The sequence below is a fragment of the Dermacentor silvarum genome, chromosome 8 (genome assembly GCF_013339745.2).
Source record: "Dermacentor silvarum isolate Dsil-2018 chromosome 8, BIME_Dsil_1.4, whole genome shotgun sequence".
NCBI classification, from domain to species: domain Eukaryota; kingdom Metazoa; phylum Arthropoda; class Arachnida; order Ixodida; family Ixodidae; genus Dermacentor; species Dermacentor silvarum.
Genome location: NC_051161.1, coordinates 6811308 through 6830471, shown reverse-complemented (window position 1 = coordinate 6830471; position 19164 = coordinate 6811308). Strand labels below are relative to the sequence as shown.

Below are 19164 nucleotides of genomic sequence, written 5' to 3'. Positions count from 1 at the left end.
AGGGCTTAACCCTACAGTGCAAGGCAACGGGGCTGATTTTTTCAAAGCATTGGGGTTTAGGGACAGCGAAGGCAAAATAGACTTTAAGCGGGTAGAAATAACCAAACAGAGGTTATCTGATTGGTGGATAAAATCAAGGCAGGGGTGAAATTTCACCCACCACAAAGTACATAATATGTTAATAGTCATGGCTAGGTGACGTATGCCACCGCCCGGTTTAAAGGGTTGCCTCATCCATCCATCCATCTATCCAAAACAGCAGAACCCATAGAGTTTCTCACTATAACACCGTTTTGTAGTGTGAAACTCTATGGCAGAACCTCCTTGGTGTAAAAGCTAATGTAAAATACCTAAATCTAGGCAGTTTTTTTTTTTTTTTTTTTTTTGGGGGGGGGGGGGTGGCAGCACTGACTTTCATGCATGCCAAACCAGCGCCTCCTCTACTTTTTAAATAATAAAGGATGCACTGGCTAAACCATAGAGTTTCTTACTGCGAGAAACTCTATGGGTACTAGTACACTCTACTATGGGCTAAATCATGCTAACCATGCTGAGCATTGAGACTGAGCACCTTGAGCTCAAAACGCCAAAGCGAAACTGAACGATGCCAAGCCTATCCACCATTCAGCCCGGTCGGTTATTTGGTTTCGGTGCATTGCTGGTTGACCGCTTCTGCAGCTGTGTCAGCGGCGTTGCGGTAACCAAAATACTGACCGCCGTTCCTTGTCCCATCCGTATTCTGTTACAGAACCTGACCGATGTGCTGTTGTGCAGCGTGTTCCTTGCTCCCAGCCTGTTATTGTCGAAGTTTGAGCTAAACTGAGCATCCACGGCTACAGATGCACAGGCCAGCAATTTCTTTCGACGTGTGATCTTTTGAAACGAAGCTTACAGCTTACATTTCCAAGCACAAGGTCTGATATCAATGTGAAAACCTCATTTGGAGCATGCTTCCGTTATGATTCGGTAATCGACGTCGGACCACCACTGCTGCCAGAGCTCGCAAGTTGAATTGATCTGCGTTTGTGCCATTCTTCCGACGTCACCATGGTGGCAAAAAACCAAGGTAAGTCCAGCTACTCATATTACTTTCAGAACGAAGCCACCTGTTGACTTATGATTTTTCTTCCATAGATTCAGTGGAGTGGTTGCTGCTCCTAGCCTGCGCCGTGCATCTCGTCGTTTGCCCGTTCACGAAAGTTGAGGAGAGCTTTAACCTGCAAGCTATACACGACATTATTTACCATAGAACGAACATTTCGAATGTAAGTTTATAGGTTGACTTTACTTTATTGCAGCATCGTGCATGGTTATGCAGCTAGACCCGATTTTTCTGCATTTTATTTTGACTGGCCGCAAAACCTTGCACATGGTTGTTAACGCAAGACATTTTGACGCAGTACGATCACCTGGAATTTCCTGGTGTTGTGCCAAGGTCGTTTGTGGGCCCCCTTATGGTTGCTGTCTTTGCCGGACCATGGGTTGCTGTGAGCACACTAATGGGCTTGGAAAAGATAGTTGCACAGTTCGTAGGTAAGTTTTTTGTGATGCCGCTTTGGAACCATCAACATTGGCTTGCTTTTACGTGGAAATACACGTGTATATAATCAGATATTTTTACCATCTTGCCACATTATGTCATGTTTATTCACATCATCAGTGCACGCATTTTTCTGTTGCAGTGAGGGCTGTCCTTGGAACGATGGTGGCATGTGCGTACCGCGAGTTCAGCAGGGCCCTCCAAAAGGAATTTGGGTTTGCCATGACCAATTGGCTTACATTGCTGACAGTATCACAGTTCCACTTTGTGTTCTATATGTCACGACCACTTCCCAACACCTTTGCTCTGATTTTCGGTAAGTATCGACAGCAGGCCACCATTGTAAATGCACTTATTCTTGTCTTGACCGGAGTCTCGCACCTCTCACGTATTTTCTGCCCAGTGTTTCTTGCATATAGCTACTGGCTGGAACAGCGCCATTTCCCACTCATTGTCACAAGTGGAGTGGCTGTTCTTGTTTTTCGTGCTGAGCTGGCATCCCTCCTGGGCATCATCATTCTGATGGAGATCTTTTCTGGCCGCCTGAGAATCCTGAATGTTTTCAAGTGGGGAATACCCATAGCACTAGCCTTGCTTGGTAAGTATAAATATTCATAAGTTTTAACTGTTACAATGTAAGCTCTATATAAGTCCACAAGATTCTCATAGCCAACTATGCACTGCTCATAGCGAAGGTCTTCGCCCATTCTTATTTACAATGGCAAAAACACAGCGCAAAAAAGACATGGACACGAGAGTGCGACACGCACACAGCGCTGACTTGCAACAGTTTATTCATGAGGACATGAGGGATATATGGCACTGCCATGCGCAACATGTGAATAATTAGCAAAACACTGCAGCATCATTTCGAATGATGATAATGATAGCCACGTGCTAACAATGCACACTGGCTGTTTGCCATTCAAATGTTGTTAAGATATGCGATTTCCCGAGATGAAAGTGCAATAGAAGGTGAACTGACGCATGAGCTATCAAATTTCCTTATGAAATCTGCCTCAATGATTTCACGTGTCAGCTGCGAATTATTCCTAGCCAGCACTTCGCTTTTGTCAAAATAGGGCTTACACCCGTGATCACGGCAATGAATGCCCAGATGACCCTGTATCGTGTTGTACACGTTATTATAGTGCTCCCTGAGACGATCGTTTATGCACCTGCCGGTCTGTCCCACCTGCCGGTCTTTGCCAATTAATCACCAACACGCCCAAGCTTCCACGCTAAATCACTTATTTACAAGTCTGTCTTGATGGTTTAGTAAAATTTAAATGGTCCAAGTTAAGCTGTATTAATAAATTATGCTTCACACTTAGCAAAATGGCCACTCTTGCCTTGAGAAATATTGGGCGTAATTTTAAAAAGAAAAACTGGGTTTTGTTGTCTGGCAGCCGAAAGTTTGGGATTTTTCTGGTAACATTCACAAACGATTACCACAGGCAGTGGCCTCTTATTAGAATAGACATTCTACTTAAACAAGCGAAATCACTTTCAGGAACATGTAATGACAAAAACAGCTGTTTGCAAGGCATGACGAACTCATCTATACAAGTCTTTGTTGGCAGAGATTATTTCTACACTTGAAAGAAATACACAAAATGGTACTCTTAAAAAAAATTATGCAGAAAGCATTGACAATGATTGCCAATGTAAGCAAATAGCCCAAACAAACAAGTGAGAGAGACATGTTACTTGCCGAGTCTGACCACCAACTACCTCTTTTTTAACAAAAATAGTACAAATAGTAGTGTAGAGTGCTCAGCGATTCAAATATGATAATTGACCCGCATGACGGATGGCACTTTTTGCACCACTGACAGGTGCTGGTGACACCGAGCTGATGCACTGTGGTATAACATGAAAGCATGGACCTTTGTGACGCATTGTGACTGCATTTGGCCTCACCAGTGATCACCCAGCGCTCACCAGTGGCACTCACCAGCTGCCATGCAGGCTGATTATCACATTTGAATCACTGAGCACTGTACATGGGCATGTTGTGCAATAGGTGTGATGTTTTCTCTTATCTTACAAGCTCTCGTTGGTGTACATTATCATATCCATTTTAAGCATTTCTGCATCCATCCTGTCAGGCTTTTCATCCTTGTGTGTTTTCTTGCTGTTTTGCTGTTTTACGCTATGCATCCTTGCTACAATATTAGTGGAATACCAAGTAGCCAAATCTGCCACCATTCTTTGAGCATGACTTAGCTGGGGAAGATGTCCCCTCAATGACACAGCTACCATTCGCAATGCATTACGTTACGCAATGTCACATTCACTTCCTAGTGCATTACTGCCATTTACATGAAGGTGACATGCGGGAAATACAATGCAATGCGCCATTGTTGTATTCATGTAACAAGGCTGCTAAAAAAGCAACAAGCTTTCGTTCAGTAAATGCTGGCAGGCGGTGAATACACTATATATGCCAGTTTTTGCTTTAGCGTTGAGCAAGAAGGAACCATATATCATATTCATATATGAATAATATTGATCTTGACCACTTACACAACATGGGCAGCATTCATTAGTTTTGTAACACCTGCATTTATTCTTAACCTTTACAAATTTACAAAAGGACAAAGTTCGGGGAAAATCAGGCTAAACCCAATTTTAATAAACCTTGTACAAGGTTTAAAAATCAATAATTATCAGGGTTTACCTGAAAGCAAAGGACCCTTTCTATATGGTGTTATATATTAAATTGCTACTGAAGTGTTAGTTTTTTAAATGGATTCAAAGCAGAAGTAATTAGTCAAATAGCTTTAGAGCATCTTTCTTGTGTGAAGTTTCATAGGAAACACTGAAGTATGCATGAAAGGAAAAATAATGTATGATGTATAATGGCTGCCTCCGAGATGCTGCCATCGCTGGTCTGTGGGGTGTCACCATTTATTCCACCCTGCAGGTGACGCGCTACGGGAATAGCCAAGAATAGCCAGAGCCAGTACAAGCGAGTACTGTAGTTCAATAAAATACTACCGAAAATATTTACAAAACAAAAATGTTGTCTTTTTCGCCGTCTAATGGCTGCACCCCCGATTTTCACCCCAAATCTCAGAAAAAAACCTGCAGCCACAACAAGAGTGTATATGGTATGTGTTGCCTATGTTTTTCAACAGGTCTAAGTTAGAAAACCCTAAAGAAATTTTACCGCATATAACAGTTGCCATCAGCCCAGTTAAATCTTCAATGCCAGAAGAAATGTGTTTACACTTGGCTGCCGTGGTAAACTACATATCGCTGTTCATGTTTTTGCTGCAGGAACCACCATTGCTATTGACTCCTTCTTCTGGCAGCGATGGCTGTGGCCAGAAGGTGAAGTGCTCTGGTTCAATGTGGTGTTGAATAAGAGCTCAGAATGGGGTGTATCCTTTTGGCTTATGCCCTAACCTAGTGAAAATACGTTCTTCCAACTGACATTTTGATGTTGTTACTGTGGAGCCATATCTTTTTACACAGTTCTGATGGGTAATGAAGTTTGCCAGGATAGCATCATGTTCCTTGGAATCGAGTCGTAACTTTGGAAATATTTAATAATGCTCTACATCCTTGTCTTACACCTTGTACATTATAGCGCACACTGCATTTAATCCTTCTGAAAATTATCTCTGAAGCAATTACTGAACATTTCATTCATAGATAGTATAAAGTTGGATGCATATGAAAGTGTATGGAAGTTATTTAGGCATAATCTTGTCATTCTTGCATTCATTTCTAAGGTGCCCATGAACAGTAGAGGGGCCTAAATAATGCTGCACTGAAAAAAATTGAAAATAACAAACTAAAAGTAGAACTTCTTGCAAAAACTCAAATAAGGGATAAAGAGTTAGGTAAAGTACATGTGGGCAAAAAATATAAATATCAAGACCTCTAACATTCTGCTGAGTTAGAGCTTGTTTTATGGGGCTCAGGTTTCTTGAATCGTGGACATGAAAAATGCTAGGGATCCGCAAGCCTGGTTGTGGCACAGAAAATGCGAGTGTTAATCTCAAGTTCTCAGACGAGACCTCGCCATGTATAATTTTGAATAAAAACACATGATCATGATATTTTCGGGAGATATTGCGAGTTGACATGAAAATGCAGGACGTAGCATTAAAATGCCTACCTACCTCCAGACAGTGTTACTTTCATCTCCATGTTTAAGTAAAGAAAAGCAGTTTTTACATCAAGAAACCTGAGGAGACTTGCTTTCTTCACATGAAGATGATGCCTTTCTCATCGTACCGTGATGTTTAAAAAAAAATGTGGCCGAAACCATCGAAGATGATAGTAAAAGTCAGCGATAATGTTGTTGTGTAATCTGCTGCATATCCCCATGCCATTCGTGAACCACAAAAGCTTATGGGCACATCAGCAGACGCACGAAGTGGCAATCTTGCTGCCAACTACGATTCAAAACATTACCACAACACAGTATATATTGGTGTAATCACAGCACCCCAGTGGAAACTTCGTAGCAATCCCCAGTATCTGTAGTAGCCTGGCTGCAACTTCGTTGGAATGGCTGTTCATCAAGCGACAGTTCCAACTGTTGTCTGTTGCAGATCGGGTGCTCGCAGCCGGCACACGTCCTCCTCGCTCCTTACCCTTCTCTTCCTTGTGCATTCTCTCCCCACTCTTTACTCTCCTTCTTGTCACTTGTGTTGAACCTCTCCAATTTTTTAAAGTGGATTTGACATACTGTGCAAAATCACCGGCATCTGTCTAACCATACAAGGTGGGCAAAGTAGCTAAGGAAAGCTTTCACCTTAAAATGTGTTTTTATGTTTGTGTAACATACCAGTTTGTAATAAGAACAGACTTGAAAAGCGATTATGTTCCTGGGCTGCCCTTGGGCCTGGCGAGGCTCTGTTGCTGTGGATTTGTCAGGGCCATATTTTTTTATTATCTGACCAACACAACTGGCCAGCACAACAGATACACATGACACAGTGTATAGGGGTGACTTTACACGCTTAAAAAACTGCTCTAGGCAGCTTGGTTTCTGCTCGGGAGGCACCACATCATCATGCCACGACTAGTCAGGGTGACGGGTGTTTGGTTGAGGTTGCTAACAGCTACATATCTTACGCTGTCAGGCACAGGAGGTAAGGAGCCAGCTGCATTTAGCTAGCACCACTTCTGGCGCTTCCAAAAAAAGCAGTGTTCCTGTAGGAACTTCACAAGGCAGCAGCATCATATGCAGTTGCTGCAGTCTGGTTTTCTAGGCTGGTGTGCTCACTCCTACCTATTCACCGGTGATGATCCTCCTGTCTGTAATAAATGTGGTGAGACGCTTACAGTCCTTCACGTCATGTTAGAGTGTCGGGGAATAGAAGCTCAAAGAAAAAAATACTTTGCCCTGGCATACAGGCGACACATTCCCCTCCACCTCACAATGTTTTTCGGCATGGAACCACTATTTGACAATAGGTTAGTTTTAGCGTTTTTACGAGATGTTAGCACATGTTTGCCCAAGTTATCTTAGCACATCCTCTCACTAGAGGCTGCTGCTGCGATAGCATTTTTGTAAAGCTTAGTTTCCCAGCCCTTGCCTTCAAGGGCACTCTGGTGAGGTGTGAGGGCTACTGTTACTCATGCATTTAGTAAACATCACCCTTGGTTAACAGAAATTTTATGGTCATAGCATACAGCACTAGTCATTCTCACTATTGTAATACCTGTACATTTTACACACTTTACAGCGACTAATTTTTAGGCCTCTCTACAGCCAAGTTACATGTACCATTCACATTCTGATTGACAACCCTTACAGTTGCCACATTCTACCACTGTCAATTCATTTATTATCTTTTGTTTGGCACTATTTGGCCTTATCTAGCCCTTGTTCCAATAAAATCCATTAATCATCATCATCTAGGCTAGTGTGAAGCCTTTCCTGATATGTGTCCTCTACAGATGTCTTAAACAGTATCCAGACGTGCCAATGAGAACCAGCGTCGATGAATTACGTCATAGTATTACTGCTTCAGCATGACTTGGTAGATCATTTGTGAGGCACTGCGATACCAATGGTAGGTCTAAGCAACTACTGTAAGTCTGCACAAGTATGTTGGAATGCTATTGTACAATGAGTGAAGATTGTGATCTCAGCCTTCACCAAAAATCTATCTTCGAAATTCCCAGACTGGATGATTGGCATTGAGGTCCCCACACATATGCCAGGGTCCAGGTGTCACTGCTGATACGTCATTTGGTCTTATGTTTAGCTAACTCAGAGTAGATTTACAGGCACCCATAATAGTGAATGCAAGTGCTTTTTTTTTTTTACAACGAAGCTGTTAAGGACTCACTCTTTGATGGTCGCATCTGGCAATAGAAAAAAACTCTCATTGGCGTATGCTGTATGTGTGAGTGAAAGCGCGTGAGGACGAGGGACGCGCGCTTTTACGGGGAGCAAATGCACGACAGAGGGCAAATGCGACTTATGTGCGAGTGAAAGCGCGCGAGGGCAAGGGACGCGCGCTTTCACGGGGAGCGAACGCACGGCAAAGAGCAAACGCGACTTCCCACTGGAATGGGAGCGGTGGGCAAGGAGGGCATCGAGGCACACTAGACTGTGCGTGTGCATGCCCGCTCTCTCATTGTGCCGCATGCGTGCAGCCCTGCCGGTTTCTGCCGCCTTTGCTGCCGACTCTCTCTGGGCTCTCGCCCGCCTCTCCCCAAACAGTGTTGACAACAGCGTTTAGCCGTTCCATCACCTTGCCAGCGTTTTGACAGCGGTTGTGTGCGGTCACACAAACAACGCGCACAGCTGTTGTCGACGGTGGCGGCGTTTTGCCCACGTTCACACCAAACGTGCGCGGCGTTGCTGACGTGTTTATGAAGAACGTGCCAACCTTTGCCGTACACCCTATGGCGGTGTACCGTAGCAACCATAAAGCCATGGTCCCTGTGGTCACTAAATAAATGAAAACCACTGGACCAAATATATTTCTCACTCTTTAATAGTTCAAATAACCAATTACACCATCACATCTTAATAGTCATAATTAGAAATACATAATTCCCACCATAGTACAGCTTCGCTGGTCTTCCATGTCCACCCCAGTGGAAGGGCTGACAGCTTTTTTAGAGAGAGTGTTACGCAAGCATATTTTCTAGTGTCATGAGGCAGCACTGGATGAAGCACATAGGTGAAGTCATGCCAACTGTAGACAAGAGGGAGCAGAAATTTAACAGAAATGGTGGAGAAGGTCAGCCTGAAGTTGACTCCTCTAGCCTGCTGCTCTGTACCAGGACATAATGAAGGGGAGAGAAAGAGTGCTACGAATAATGACGATTTGGACAAAAGGCATGAAAAGCCTGTCAGATGGACCTTTCACAGCTGCGACTTGAGCCCCATGCTGTGCTGGAATGTAAATAATGCACAAATTGCTCTGCAACCAGATTTACATTCTTCAAACAATTTATAGCCTGAAAGCTGGATCACTTCTGCAAAAGCTAACAAGGTGAAGAAAGGTTCATGAAAGAGAAAAATGTAGTCCACCTGACTGTAGCACGAATCCACAAGAAAGCTTTGCAGTTAAAGAAAAATTCGTCCTGGTCTGAGGATTAAACTCGAGATCAATGCCTTTCTGGGGCAGTCACTATTACATCTGAGAGCTGAATTATGTTTTGAAGATTTTGTTGACATATCATGATGGGAAATCTGTTTTCGTATATAGGGTGTCCCAGCAAACACGTTAGCCAAGCTGTTCAATGGAAAAAAAAGTATAAAGACAGGTGGTGCAAGGTACAATTTTAAGACCTATAGTGTTCGGTCACCAGACGTCTGAACCGCTGTAGGTTTTATAATTGTATCTTGCACCGTGGTTTTTAATTTAAAATTTTTTTTAACAGCATGTCTAATGTTAGCTGGGACATGGTATTTATGGGGACAAAAAACTGAACTGTGGAATCAGAAGCCATATGAAAACAGATGCTTCCCTGACTTTGTTGTGGAAGAATAGCACTGGTTGAGCTTTATTTCTGATTACTAAGGCTTGTTGGTTCCAGATATAGAATTTCGACTGACCAGTTACTTTGAATGTACTGATGGTAACTGATGTGTATAAGACTGCTGCAACTACTTGCTTATCCTGGCTTTAAACTGCCAGCAGTGGAAGCTGGGGTCATGAAGCAGGCCACATGGCATTGGTGTAGGTATGTTCTGAAGTGCTGGCCACTCATTGTTTGAGGCATGAATTTGGACCTATAGATAGTTGTAGCCCTCTGGGTGGCAGCGGCGAGACGCCTACACCTACCTATGGTAGCAATTAACTTTTTAACGGGTTTTTGTCAGTATGAATGTTTCTATGCCTCTGTAGCCTTCCTGTGCAATTAATTGTCTCTCGCCATGCTTGTTATAGCCATCTGTTTTCTCTTCATTTCTGGGCATTTCTTCAAGGACGCCTTGTGTAAGTCTTTACAATTACATGCCATAGCAGCTCAGTGCTTGTGCCATTGCACTGCTGAGCTTGAGGTTGCAGATTCAATCCTGGCCACATTCCGTTGGTGTCAGCATGCAAGAATGCTAATGCACTGTGCATTGGGTGCACGTTAAAGAGCCCACAGGTGGAGCCCACCACTACGGTGTCCCTCATATGTTATAGTGACTGCCCCAGAAAGGCATTGATCTCGAGTTCAAAGCCTTTACAATTGGTGCACTTATCGTCACTTGTACTGCAGCTATTTCTGCCATGCTTTTCAGAGCAGTGTGAGCTTAAAGCTTAATTAGCTTGGGCAGTATTCACACCTCCAGTCTTTATACTACTGTACACCTTCGACACAGGAATGGGTTCAGAATTAAATGCTACGCTTCATGTCAAAAATAGGCTACCTTCGTTGACACAAGAAGGAATTCTGTCTTCCTTAAAGTTGTTTTTTTATGTATCAAGATATACCTTTGTGATGTATCAGCAATGTGACAGCATCATCTTCACCAGCTTGATCTGAATGGCTACGTCACTGCCTCGTATGGTAACATCAATGCTGTAAACAGCACACCCTGTGCTGAGGGCCTCTGAGCCGATACTGTGGTTTGAAGAGCGAGAGGTCTTGAGCATTCTTCGCTTCACCTTTTGGCTCATGACCGGTGGGAGTTGGTCATCAAACGTGTCATCACTGCTAGCCAGCTCCATCACTGAAGTGGCTGCTCTGCTTCTTCATGATGGTTGTGCTTGATCTTGCAGGGTGAAGCAGGTCCCTATTAGCCCCCTGGTTTATGCATGGTAAACCCAAGAACAGCAGAAACCAGAAGTGGTGCTCTGTACAAGAGTCACTTTGTAATTGACTTCCCTGAAAACTCTAGAACGGCACCTATAAGGCATATTTTTGGTTCCACAAGACAGGGCCATATGTTGTGTGGAATTCAATTAAACATTATTCAGCATCCATCCGATGTTTGGAGCACAAACACAAAGGCTTAACTATGTTCATGCCCTGGAGCATGGCATACAGGGGTAGCATTCTCACCTAAGCGGCTGTACATACAATCTAGGTTAACAATGTTAAATTTCTTGTTCATGTTCCCTGTCTGACTTAAATAAGGAGCTTTAAGATATACAAAAAAAAGGTACTAAATGCACAAAAACTGTGTAGCTACAAAAAATGCAAGATAGAAGAAATATATATGCATATGCGCATGAAAGAGAAAAACACAAGAGGATTATTACAGTGTATACAAACCACAAAAGTTGCAAACAGACGTAAAAATGTGTAGCAGGGTCGTAGGATCAAGAAAAGAACATACTACTACAGTAGTCACCAAGAGAAAACATAATGGCAAGCCTATACATATATACCATGCAGCTCTTTCAGAAAAATCAATTACACGTCGATGCAATGTTTCACCAACTCGTATAGCAATGTTGAAAATATAAACCTTAGTATTTGGTTACTGTAAGCTGTGCGGCATATGTATACTTTCAATTTTTCTGGATTACATGCCAGGTATCTTTTCATTTTTTTCAATTCAATTCATTTTTTAATCCTGGTCAGTGATTTTTAGGTGCCATTTTTCTTACTTGTTTCCAACTTAGTATTGCAACAATAGCATTTTCTAATGGGAGGGGTGAAGAGAAGCATGTGACCATCCTGAGGGAATAGGCAGGTCTTGCCCATCTTTTGCTGTGCCCCTTGTAACGATTGCATCTTCTCGATAGGGCCAGCATAGCGATGTGGCGTGAGGTTTTCAAACAACACCACTGTGGCAATCTGTGACTAGTCCGTGCAGTGTACCCCTCCTCCACTCGCCTAGATATGGCCGTACCTGTGATCCACCGTATCTGTCAGTAGCTTGCATTTGGTGTGTCCTTGACAGCCGCGGCAGACCTCACCCTGGTCGTGGTACCTGTATTCGGCCATTCCCCGAGCGCTGGGCAGCTCCCTGCTCCTGATCCCCATTGGGGTGTGGGTAGACCGGCGGGTGAAGATGCTGCTGCTGCCTGCAGTGGGATATGTGCTGCTCTACTCCTTCCTCCCCCACAAGGAGCTGCGTTTCATCATCTACACTCTCCCCCTCCTCAACGTGGCTGCTGCAAGGGCCTGCTTGTACTTGTGAGTGCAGTTGTGGTAGAGCACACTTACAAACTGCACAAGCCAAGTGAGCCCTGAATAAGCTCAGCCGTCTCACATAGGTGACTGGACCTGTAATCCAAGCAGCCATGTCAACACCATATGTCATCGTGAAGATAGGAATCTGCCAGGAGCCAAAATGATAAGTGATAGGCTGGCGCTGAAAGCAGATTGAAACATGCTCGTTAGCTTTACTTACATTGGGCATGTGGGCTTCATTCTTATGAAATACGGCTGAGAGCACTGCAAATTAAATGTGCAAGCGCACATTGACATTATATTTTTCATAGGTCACGCACTTTTTACAGAGCCTGGAAAAAAAACCATGTAACAGATAATGTCCTGGGCAGAATTTCATTGGTTCTTTCTGAGCCCACTCGACATCTTTCACAATAAAACTTATTCCCTAATAGGAATACTTAAATATGTCAGAATCGAACTTAGTTAATTAACAAACTAATTCCACTTCATAAAATAGTTTGAGGAATTCACACCAACTATGAAGAGAGTATGCCTTTGATCAAATTTGCCTAAAGTGTACCGCTTTTTTAAAAAGCTGGTTCAAGTTACATGAGACATCCTGTGTGTACATGCATGTGTGTGTGTTCTTTATTGCAGAAAAGAGTGGCTAGAAGGCCTATATAGTGTAGCAGGGTAAATAATAGGGAAAGAGGAATATTAGAAATTGAGCAGAGCTTCTCCACACGTGTTACTGCTCCAAGTAGCCCAACAGAGTTCAACAGTTTTTGGTTTCTTGGAGCTGATAGTACTGAATTGGCATAGCTTCCACATGCAGCAGTATTGCATTTGCTGAAGAGAAAAGCAGAAAAATAGTTCAGATTGAACATTCATTGGTGTATTTTTGTCTTATGTTGCTGTGGTAAATAAGATGTGTATGGTTTATGTTCCCCCAGACTAAACTTGAGTGGATTGTAAGAAACTTTTTTTAAGGAGCACACTTTGCCTCCGTAGTTATCCCTTCATTGCCACACAAAGTTGGCTGCGAGTACAGCACGTTTATGCTTGTCTTCCTTTGTTCGTGTCTACATTATTCAAGAATTACAATTTTCACATTAGCAGTGGAAACCCACTGACACTGCATGTAGGACACACATTGCATGCTCTTATATTTCCTGTGCTTTTGTGAAGACAGCTTTGTGGGATGGCACAGCTTTATGGGAGCACACTGCTGTTCAGTAAAGGCTCTTCTTGTTCTGCTAAATGCAGCTGGAACAACAGACTCAAGTCCTCATGGCATGTTGTCTGCACACTGGGCATCTGCTTCCATCTTGTCGCCAACCTTTTTGCTACTGGCCTCCTGCTTTACATCTCCAGCCACAACTACCCTGGCGGCTATGCACTTAAAAAGCTCCACGAAATTGAGGCAGGCTTGCCAGGTAAGCTAGTATGACAACATTATCAATTTGTTAATTGTATCCAGTGAGATGGCTGCCACTTGAGTTCTTCTTAAAACTGCATCCAGGTTTTACGGTGTCAGTAGTTAATGTGAGGTATGCACCATAAATATTGTGTGACAGTGTCAGCATCTGTATCCATTAATGTGTGGCCTCGGCAAGTTGTTCAGTGATTTAAAACAATTGTTACAAGTAGAAAAATTGGGGTAGTGAGCTGAAACAGGTATATTGTATAGTGTGGGTGGACTGAAGCTGTGTTGAAAAATGAGCTGGGACAACTAGAATGAGCACAAATGATTAGTAAAGTTGTCATAATTGCCTAGAAAGAGCCCCATGCATGGCATAAGTCCATCTGCGATTGAAAAACAGTTTCTGCAGACTGCTCGCAACCCTGCTAGTACTGCTTGCATAATTGGGGTCTGATTAAATTGCACTATTGAAAATAATACAAATTGTTTAGCTTAGTATGGTGGCAGCAGCTAGGTGAGTTTTGCAATATGTCTCTATTGTTTGGTCATGTGCAATGAGCAATAGAGCATAGGCAGTGGTTGGAATGAGTTAGCAGATCGTGGGTGTGCTGTTTACAACTTCAGCATGCCATGTTAATTTTTCTGGGCTTCTGGGTTTGGGCTCTTCTGCTTTATGTAGCTTCAATTAAGTTGGGCTGTGGTCATAGTGACATATATGCATTTGTTCTTGAGACCTCAAGAAGTCATCCCCTTCTTTATATAAATGGGCACATTATATACTTGAACATATAATGTGCCACCATAGCTGTACTTAGACTGGTGGACTCAAGACAGGGCAAATGCCCTGTGGTATGCACAGCGGTCATGCATGTACCTTACTCCTCATCTGCTTTGGCACTGCTTGTCCAATGTGAGCCCCGTGCACAGCTTTGTGATGCAAAATTCCATCAGTCAGATGTGTTAAAATTTAAAGAAACATCAACACTCACCTTACGATTGGTTAGAGTCCCCTCCCCCCCCCCCCCCCTACCCCTGTTTTCAAGCCAACAAGTCCGAAGAATGCAAACATGTGCTGCAATGACATTTGACTGCTTCATACTACTAGCCATCAGCTCCCTCACTTTTCAGTGGTGTTCACAGCGCACACAGACTTAGTGAAATAAGAGACAGGCAGAAAGTTGTAAGTGAATGCTTTTAAAGCAAAGCTTTCTTTGCCTCTTCCTTCGACATTTCCACTGCTGTTGCTGCCTTTGGGGTGGTTGAGAAAGTGTGTAATGTACGTAGCAGGAGAGGTGTCTATGAGACCTTTGCAACAAAGGAGTACTTCTTGTTGGGCTAGTTGGTGGTGCATAGCTTATAGGAGAGGAGTGCAAATTAACAACACACAGAGGAAGGAGAGAGGAAGAGCACCATCACCAAGTGTTGCGTTTCGAACGAATTCAGTGGGCGTCGCCAAAATGCCCTGTGGAGCACCCTGGCTGTTGCCACAGTGCCCTCTGGAACTCCTTGGCTGTCGACACAGTGCCCTCTGGACAGCTGTAATTACGCATGAGCCCCCCACAAAAGCATTGGAGAAGCCAATACCGTGACAAAACGGGTGAATAGCGGCCTTCCCACTCTTCGCTCGTGGCAGCTTGCATACATGGGAGAATTGCAGGAAAAGGGAAAGGCGTAGTCAAAAAGCATGCTTCATTTGGGTTCTCTTCAATAAAAAAAAACAAACACTACTACTGGACTTGGCAACAGTTGCCAAGAAACTGTAAAAAAAAAAATATGAAAAAGAAAGAAAAATAATTTAATTCAAGGTACGGTGTGGCTGCATGTTTCTGCTATTTCTTAAAAATAAACAACATGCAAGTTTGTCCATGTGTACAACTGATGCAGGGCATGCAGACACAAAGCCGCACTAAAACACTGCAACATCAACATGACAATATGCAAGCGACCATCTAGCAAATCAACACTACGACCACAATGTCACAATTCTGCAACACTGGTAGGCCATGCTGCGTGAAGGAATCCTGGGGGGCCAGCGGGCGCTGGTCTGTTGGGCACGGAACGTGGCAGCAGCTATTTCACCTAAGGCTTCAATAAAAATTTTGTCTCTCTTTCTCTCAGCCACGATGCGATGCACCATGTGAGGGAATGACAGTGCTAACATTCTCGCAGTCTATGAACAATGGCACATACAGTAACAACTCCTTGAGTTGTTAACACATCTCGCTGTATGTTATGTGTACAACATAGACAAACACCAAGTAGGGCACTGAAGGTAACATTTAACGTCATATCATAACTGTCGTATGCTGTCAACGTTGCAGCCAAATATCGTCAATGAACATAAAACAGCACTGAAAACTTCACTTACATCGATTCCCACAGTGCGTGGCATCTGCATAATTTTTACTCACTGCCTAATCCTTATATTTTGTAGTATGTGTGCACGGTGTGCACTATCGAAATTAATTGTTATCATTTGCCCAAACTTCTGCTCTTAGAGTACTCTGTTGCTACAATACTTACAATGATTTTCATGCAACAAAAATGGCGGTTCACTCTTATGTGCTTGTTTATTTTAGTTGCCAATATCCACATCGATGTGTTTGCTGCTCAGACCGGGGTTTCCAGATTTGGAGAGTTGAATCCTCATTGGAGGTAAGGACACTTTTCAGTTGCTTCTCAAGTATTATAACAGCTTGCCTTACAATTGATTTCAATGTGTATGGTAATAATTAAATGAAGTACTAGCCGCTTTTTAGCGGCTTCTATGCATGGTGTGCCTTGTTTTAAAGCCATAGCAGCACAACTAGTTCTGGTGAAATGGAAAGTTGGCATCCACCAGATTGAGGCATAAAAGCCACAGAGGAAACCGACACATTCTCATTGTTTCTCCTAATTTCAAAGCTTTCGTTTCAAGTAATAGAAAAAACTAGTAGCCTATAAGATTGCTGACAACTAATAGCCTATTAGCCTAATAAGTTCTTACAGAGCGAACCATTAGGCTGTTTGCTTGTTGACAAGTAGCCCAGTCCAATAAAACATTAGGATTTCCATTTGGGACCCATTGGCCCTAATGGGTCCAATAGATTGAATAGTCAATCTGAATTGGTAAATTTCACTTACAGAATACTGAAAGCACCAGTCTTACTATGAGCAGAGTGTTGGTAAGACATAAAGATTCAAAAATGAAAGTCAGGAGGGTGATGCCACCTTGAAGTTGTCAGTGACATCATAGATATTGATAGTCTGTTCATAGTGAGTTAGCTGTTGAAAAGAGCTGAAAACACAATTGTGTAGAAATACAGCCAAAACAAGTGAAAATATTTTAAAATTTGTGACACCACATTGACACTGCACTTTAGGTGCGAGATTCTGAAAGGGAAAGTTTGTTCCTTTCAACCTCTCTCCCTTAAATAATAAATGCAAACAGAACCTTGAAAAGTGGTGATGAATAAACTTTGAGAGGGATTAGAGGAATATTGGTGCTGCTTGCTGTGTGTCAGATGGTCATGAAAGAATATTTATTAGTCGAAGCATCTCCACTCTTGCTCTTCAGTGTCCCTTTAAGTTAATTTTGCTTATACTAAATACTACTCCAGCCTAGTGCTGGGCTGTTGCAGGCAGTGAGTGTTGCAGAAAGCAAAGCCAAATGGAACAGATGGCAGAGAATGTGTGTTTAGCTAACTTCACCTTGTTCATGTTCCTTTGTCCGTCAAGATACAACAAGACGGAAAACCTTGTTCCTGGTGGCTTGGAGATGCAGAGCTTCACCCACCTCATCCTGGAGGGCAAGTCCATGCACAGTAGCTCAGTGGTGCCTTACCGAGACACCCACGAGCTCCTGGCCACAGTGGAAGGTTACAGCCATGTGCGTCTCAACTATGCCGCCTTGCCTCTTGTGCATGTGCGGACTCGACCCCGAGTGCTCATCCTCAGGCGCAAGGTGCCACCCACACAGGTCATCCTCGATCTCCAGCGCAAGCGATCAGCGCAAGTGTGACCATCATAGGTCTTGCCTGTTGCCTCATTGTGTTTGGTTTGACCTCTCTTCTGATAGTTGTGTCTACGTTTGCGCTGGCCCTTTTGGTTTGCTCAGTGCAAGGCTTACAGATTTAAGAATGTGGAAGATGGTGTCAAGAGCAGGGTGAATGGAACTGGCAATGGACATGCATTGAGCTTCTTAATTTAGGTGCATTATTTTCACTAATGCATTTTGTGCTATAGCTAAGGTTTTCTTTTTTTTGTGTGTGTGTGTGTGTCTGTCTAAGACACAAGGTAAAATTCTTATTGTATGAAATTACTATCCCTCGAAGCTTTACATTGCAGTGTTTTAGATGGAATGCATCGAGTACATTTGTTTAAAATATTTATTTTGAGTACTGTACTCTATGTTTTATTATTCTTATGCATATGAATCTGAACTGGAAGCTCTCATTACGCCAGCATTGTGTAAAACAAATGAAGAAATCTGCATTGTGTTAAAAAGTGAGTAGCCCAAGTAGTCAGGGGCTTAGTGAGCTGACCAAAGATGCGTTGCTGTACATCATTGCCTACACATGCTTCATAATTAATTTGTGCTTGTATAGTGATGTAAAGATTCAGAGTAATCTGATCATTTCTTTGAAAAAATCAAAAAGGGCTCTGCTTGATGGTGCTTGTTGAGAATGACATGCTTACACAGTGAAGAACATAATATTCTACTAGTCCTTGCGTGCTTGTCAGCTGTCAGTGTACGCAATGCGAAGTGCTGTGCAGGTTAATAATTTATATATGGTTTTCGAGAGATAGATTTTTTTGCGATCTGTCAAGAGCAACACACAATGGACATTTGACACAGGAGTGCACACAGCCGCATGATCATGATCTTCAATTCACACCTCAAGGCATCACTCGCTGCACATCTTGCAACTCTGGCTTTGTGCTCAGTTGGGCTCGTTGGTATTTCTTGGTGAAAAGAAAACGTTGAACAGTTGTGATCGCAGAAAGGGGAGAAAAAAGACTGAAATAACTGCAACACAGCGCTGGCTATGTTATTGCTGTGCCCTCTGTTGGGCTATATTTTCACGAACTCCAGCACATGTTGTTGCTAAGGAAAAGGTAATAGAGGCTCAGTCAGGTCAACTAAACATTGTTGTAACAAGGATGAGCAAAGAGAGGATGAATGTCAGACTGGTGGCTTGTTTCTTTCAACCTATGGTTCGACCAGAACCAGCTAGCCCAGCATTCAGTCTTATTGCTCAGATCATTTGAAACACAGGGTAGCGCTTATTCTTTTAATGTGCAGTGCTCACACTACATTTGTGTAGGTCCCAGCTCAGCCTTGTGTGCTGCAGCATGTGGCTTGTGATGTTTGTGCTCCAGATGTCAATATCAAATGTATGCTAGTATCTCACACTAGCCTTTGTCATCTGCAGGCTGAGGAGTGAGTAACAAGATCCTCAAAGTATCAGAATCACGCTTTATTGTCCCAAGATTTGGGAGGGACCCCAGACACAAAGCTACAGTAAGTAGCTGGTGATTACTAGAAGAGGAACTTGGACGAGTTGGTGGGAATTCATGTTTAGGAAAATTATAGCGCTGGATGCCTGTGTCTTTGCCTATCCAGCGCTGTTATTTTCCTAAGCTGGTGATTACACTTGTGAATCATGCATTCTCA

At 43.0% G+C, this 19164-nt stretch overlaps 1 protein-coding gene across 1 annotated transcript; it reads left to right on the top strand.

Moving 5' to 3' along the window:
• Positions 1–618: 618 nt before the first annotated feature.
• On the top strand, positions 619–17878 carry LOC119460564 (probable Dol-P-Man:Man(7)GlcNAc(2)-PP-Dol alpha-1,6-mannosyltransferase). The gene is made up of 10 exons (XM_037721504.2): positions 619–1066; positions 1135–1265; positions 1401–1533; positions 1683–1856; positions 1944–2138; positions 4826–4929; positions 11880–12106; positions 13352–13521; positions 16088–16163; positions 17226–17878. Exons 1-10 carry the CDS (start codon positions 1048–1050, stop codon positions 17506–17508), a joined length of 1512 nt encoding a protein of 503 aa, XP_037577432.1. The 5' UTR covers positions 619–1047; the 3' UTR covers positions 17509–17878.
• The last annotated feature ends 1286 nt before the right edge of the window (positions 17879–19164 follow it).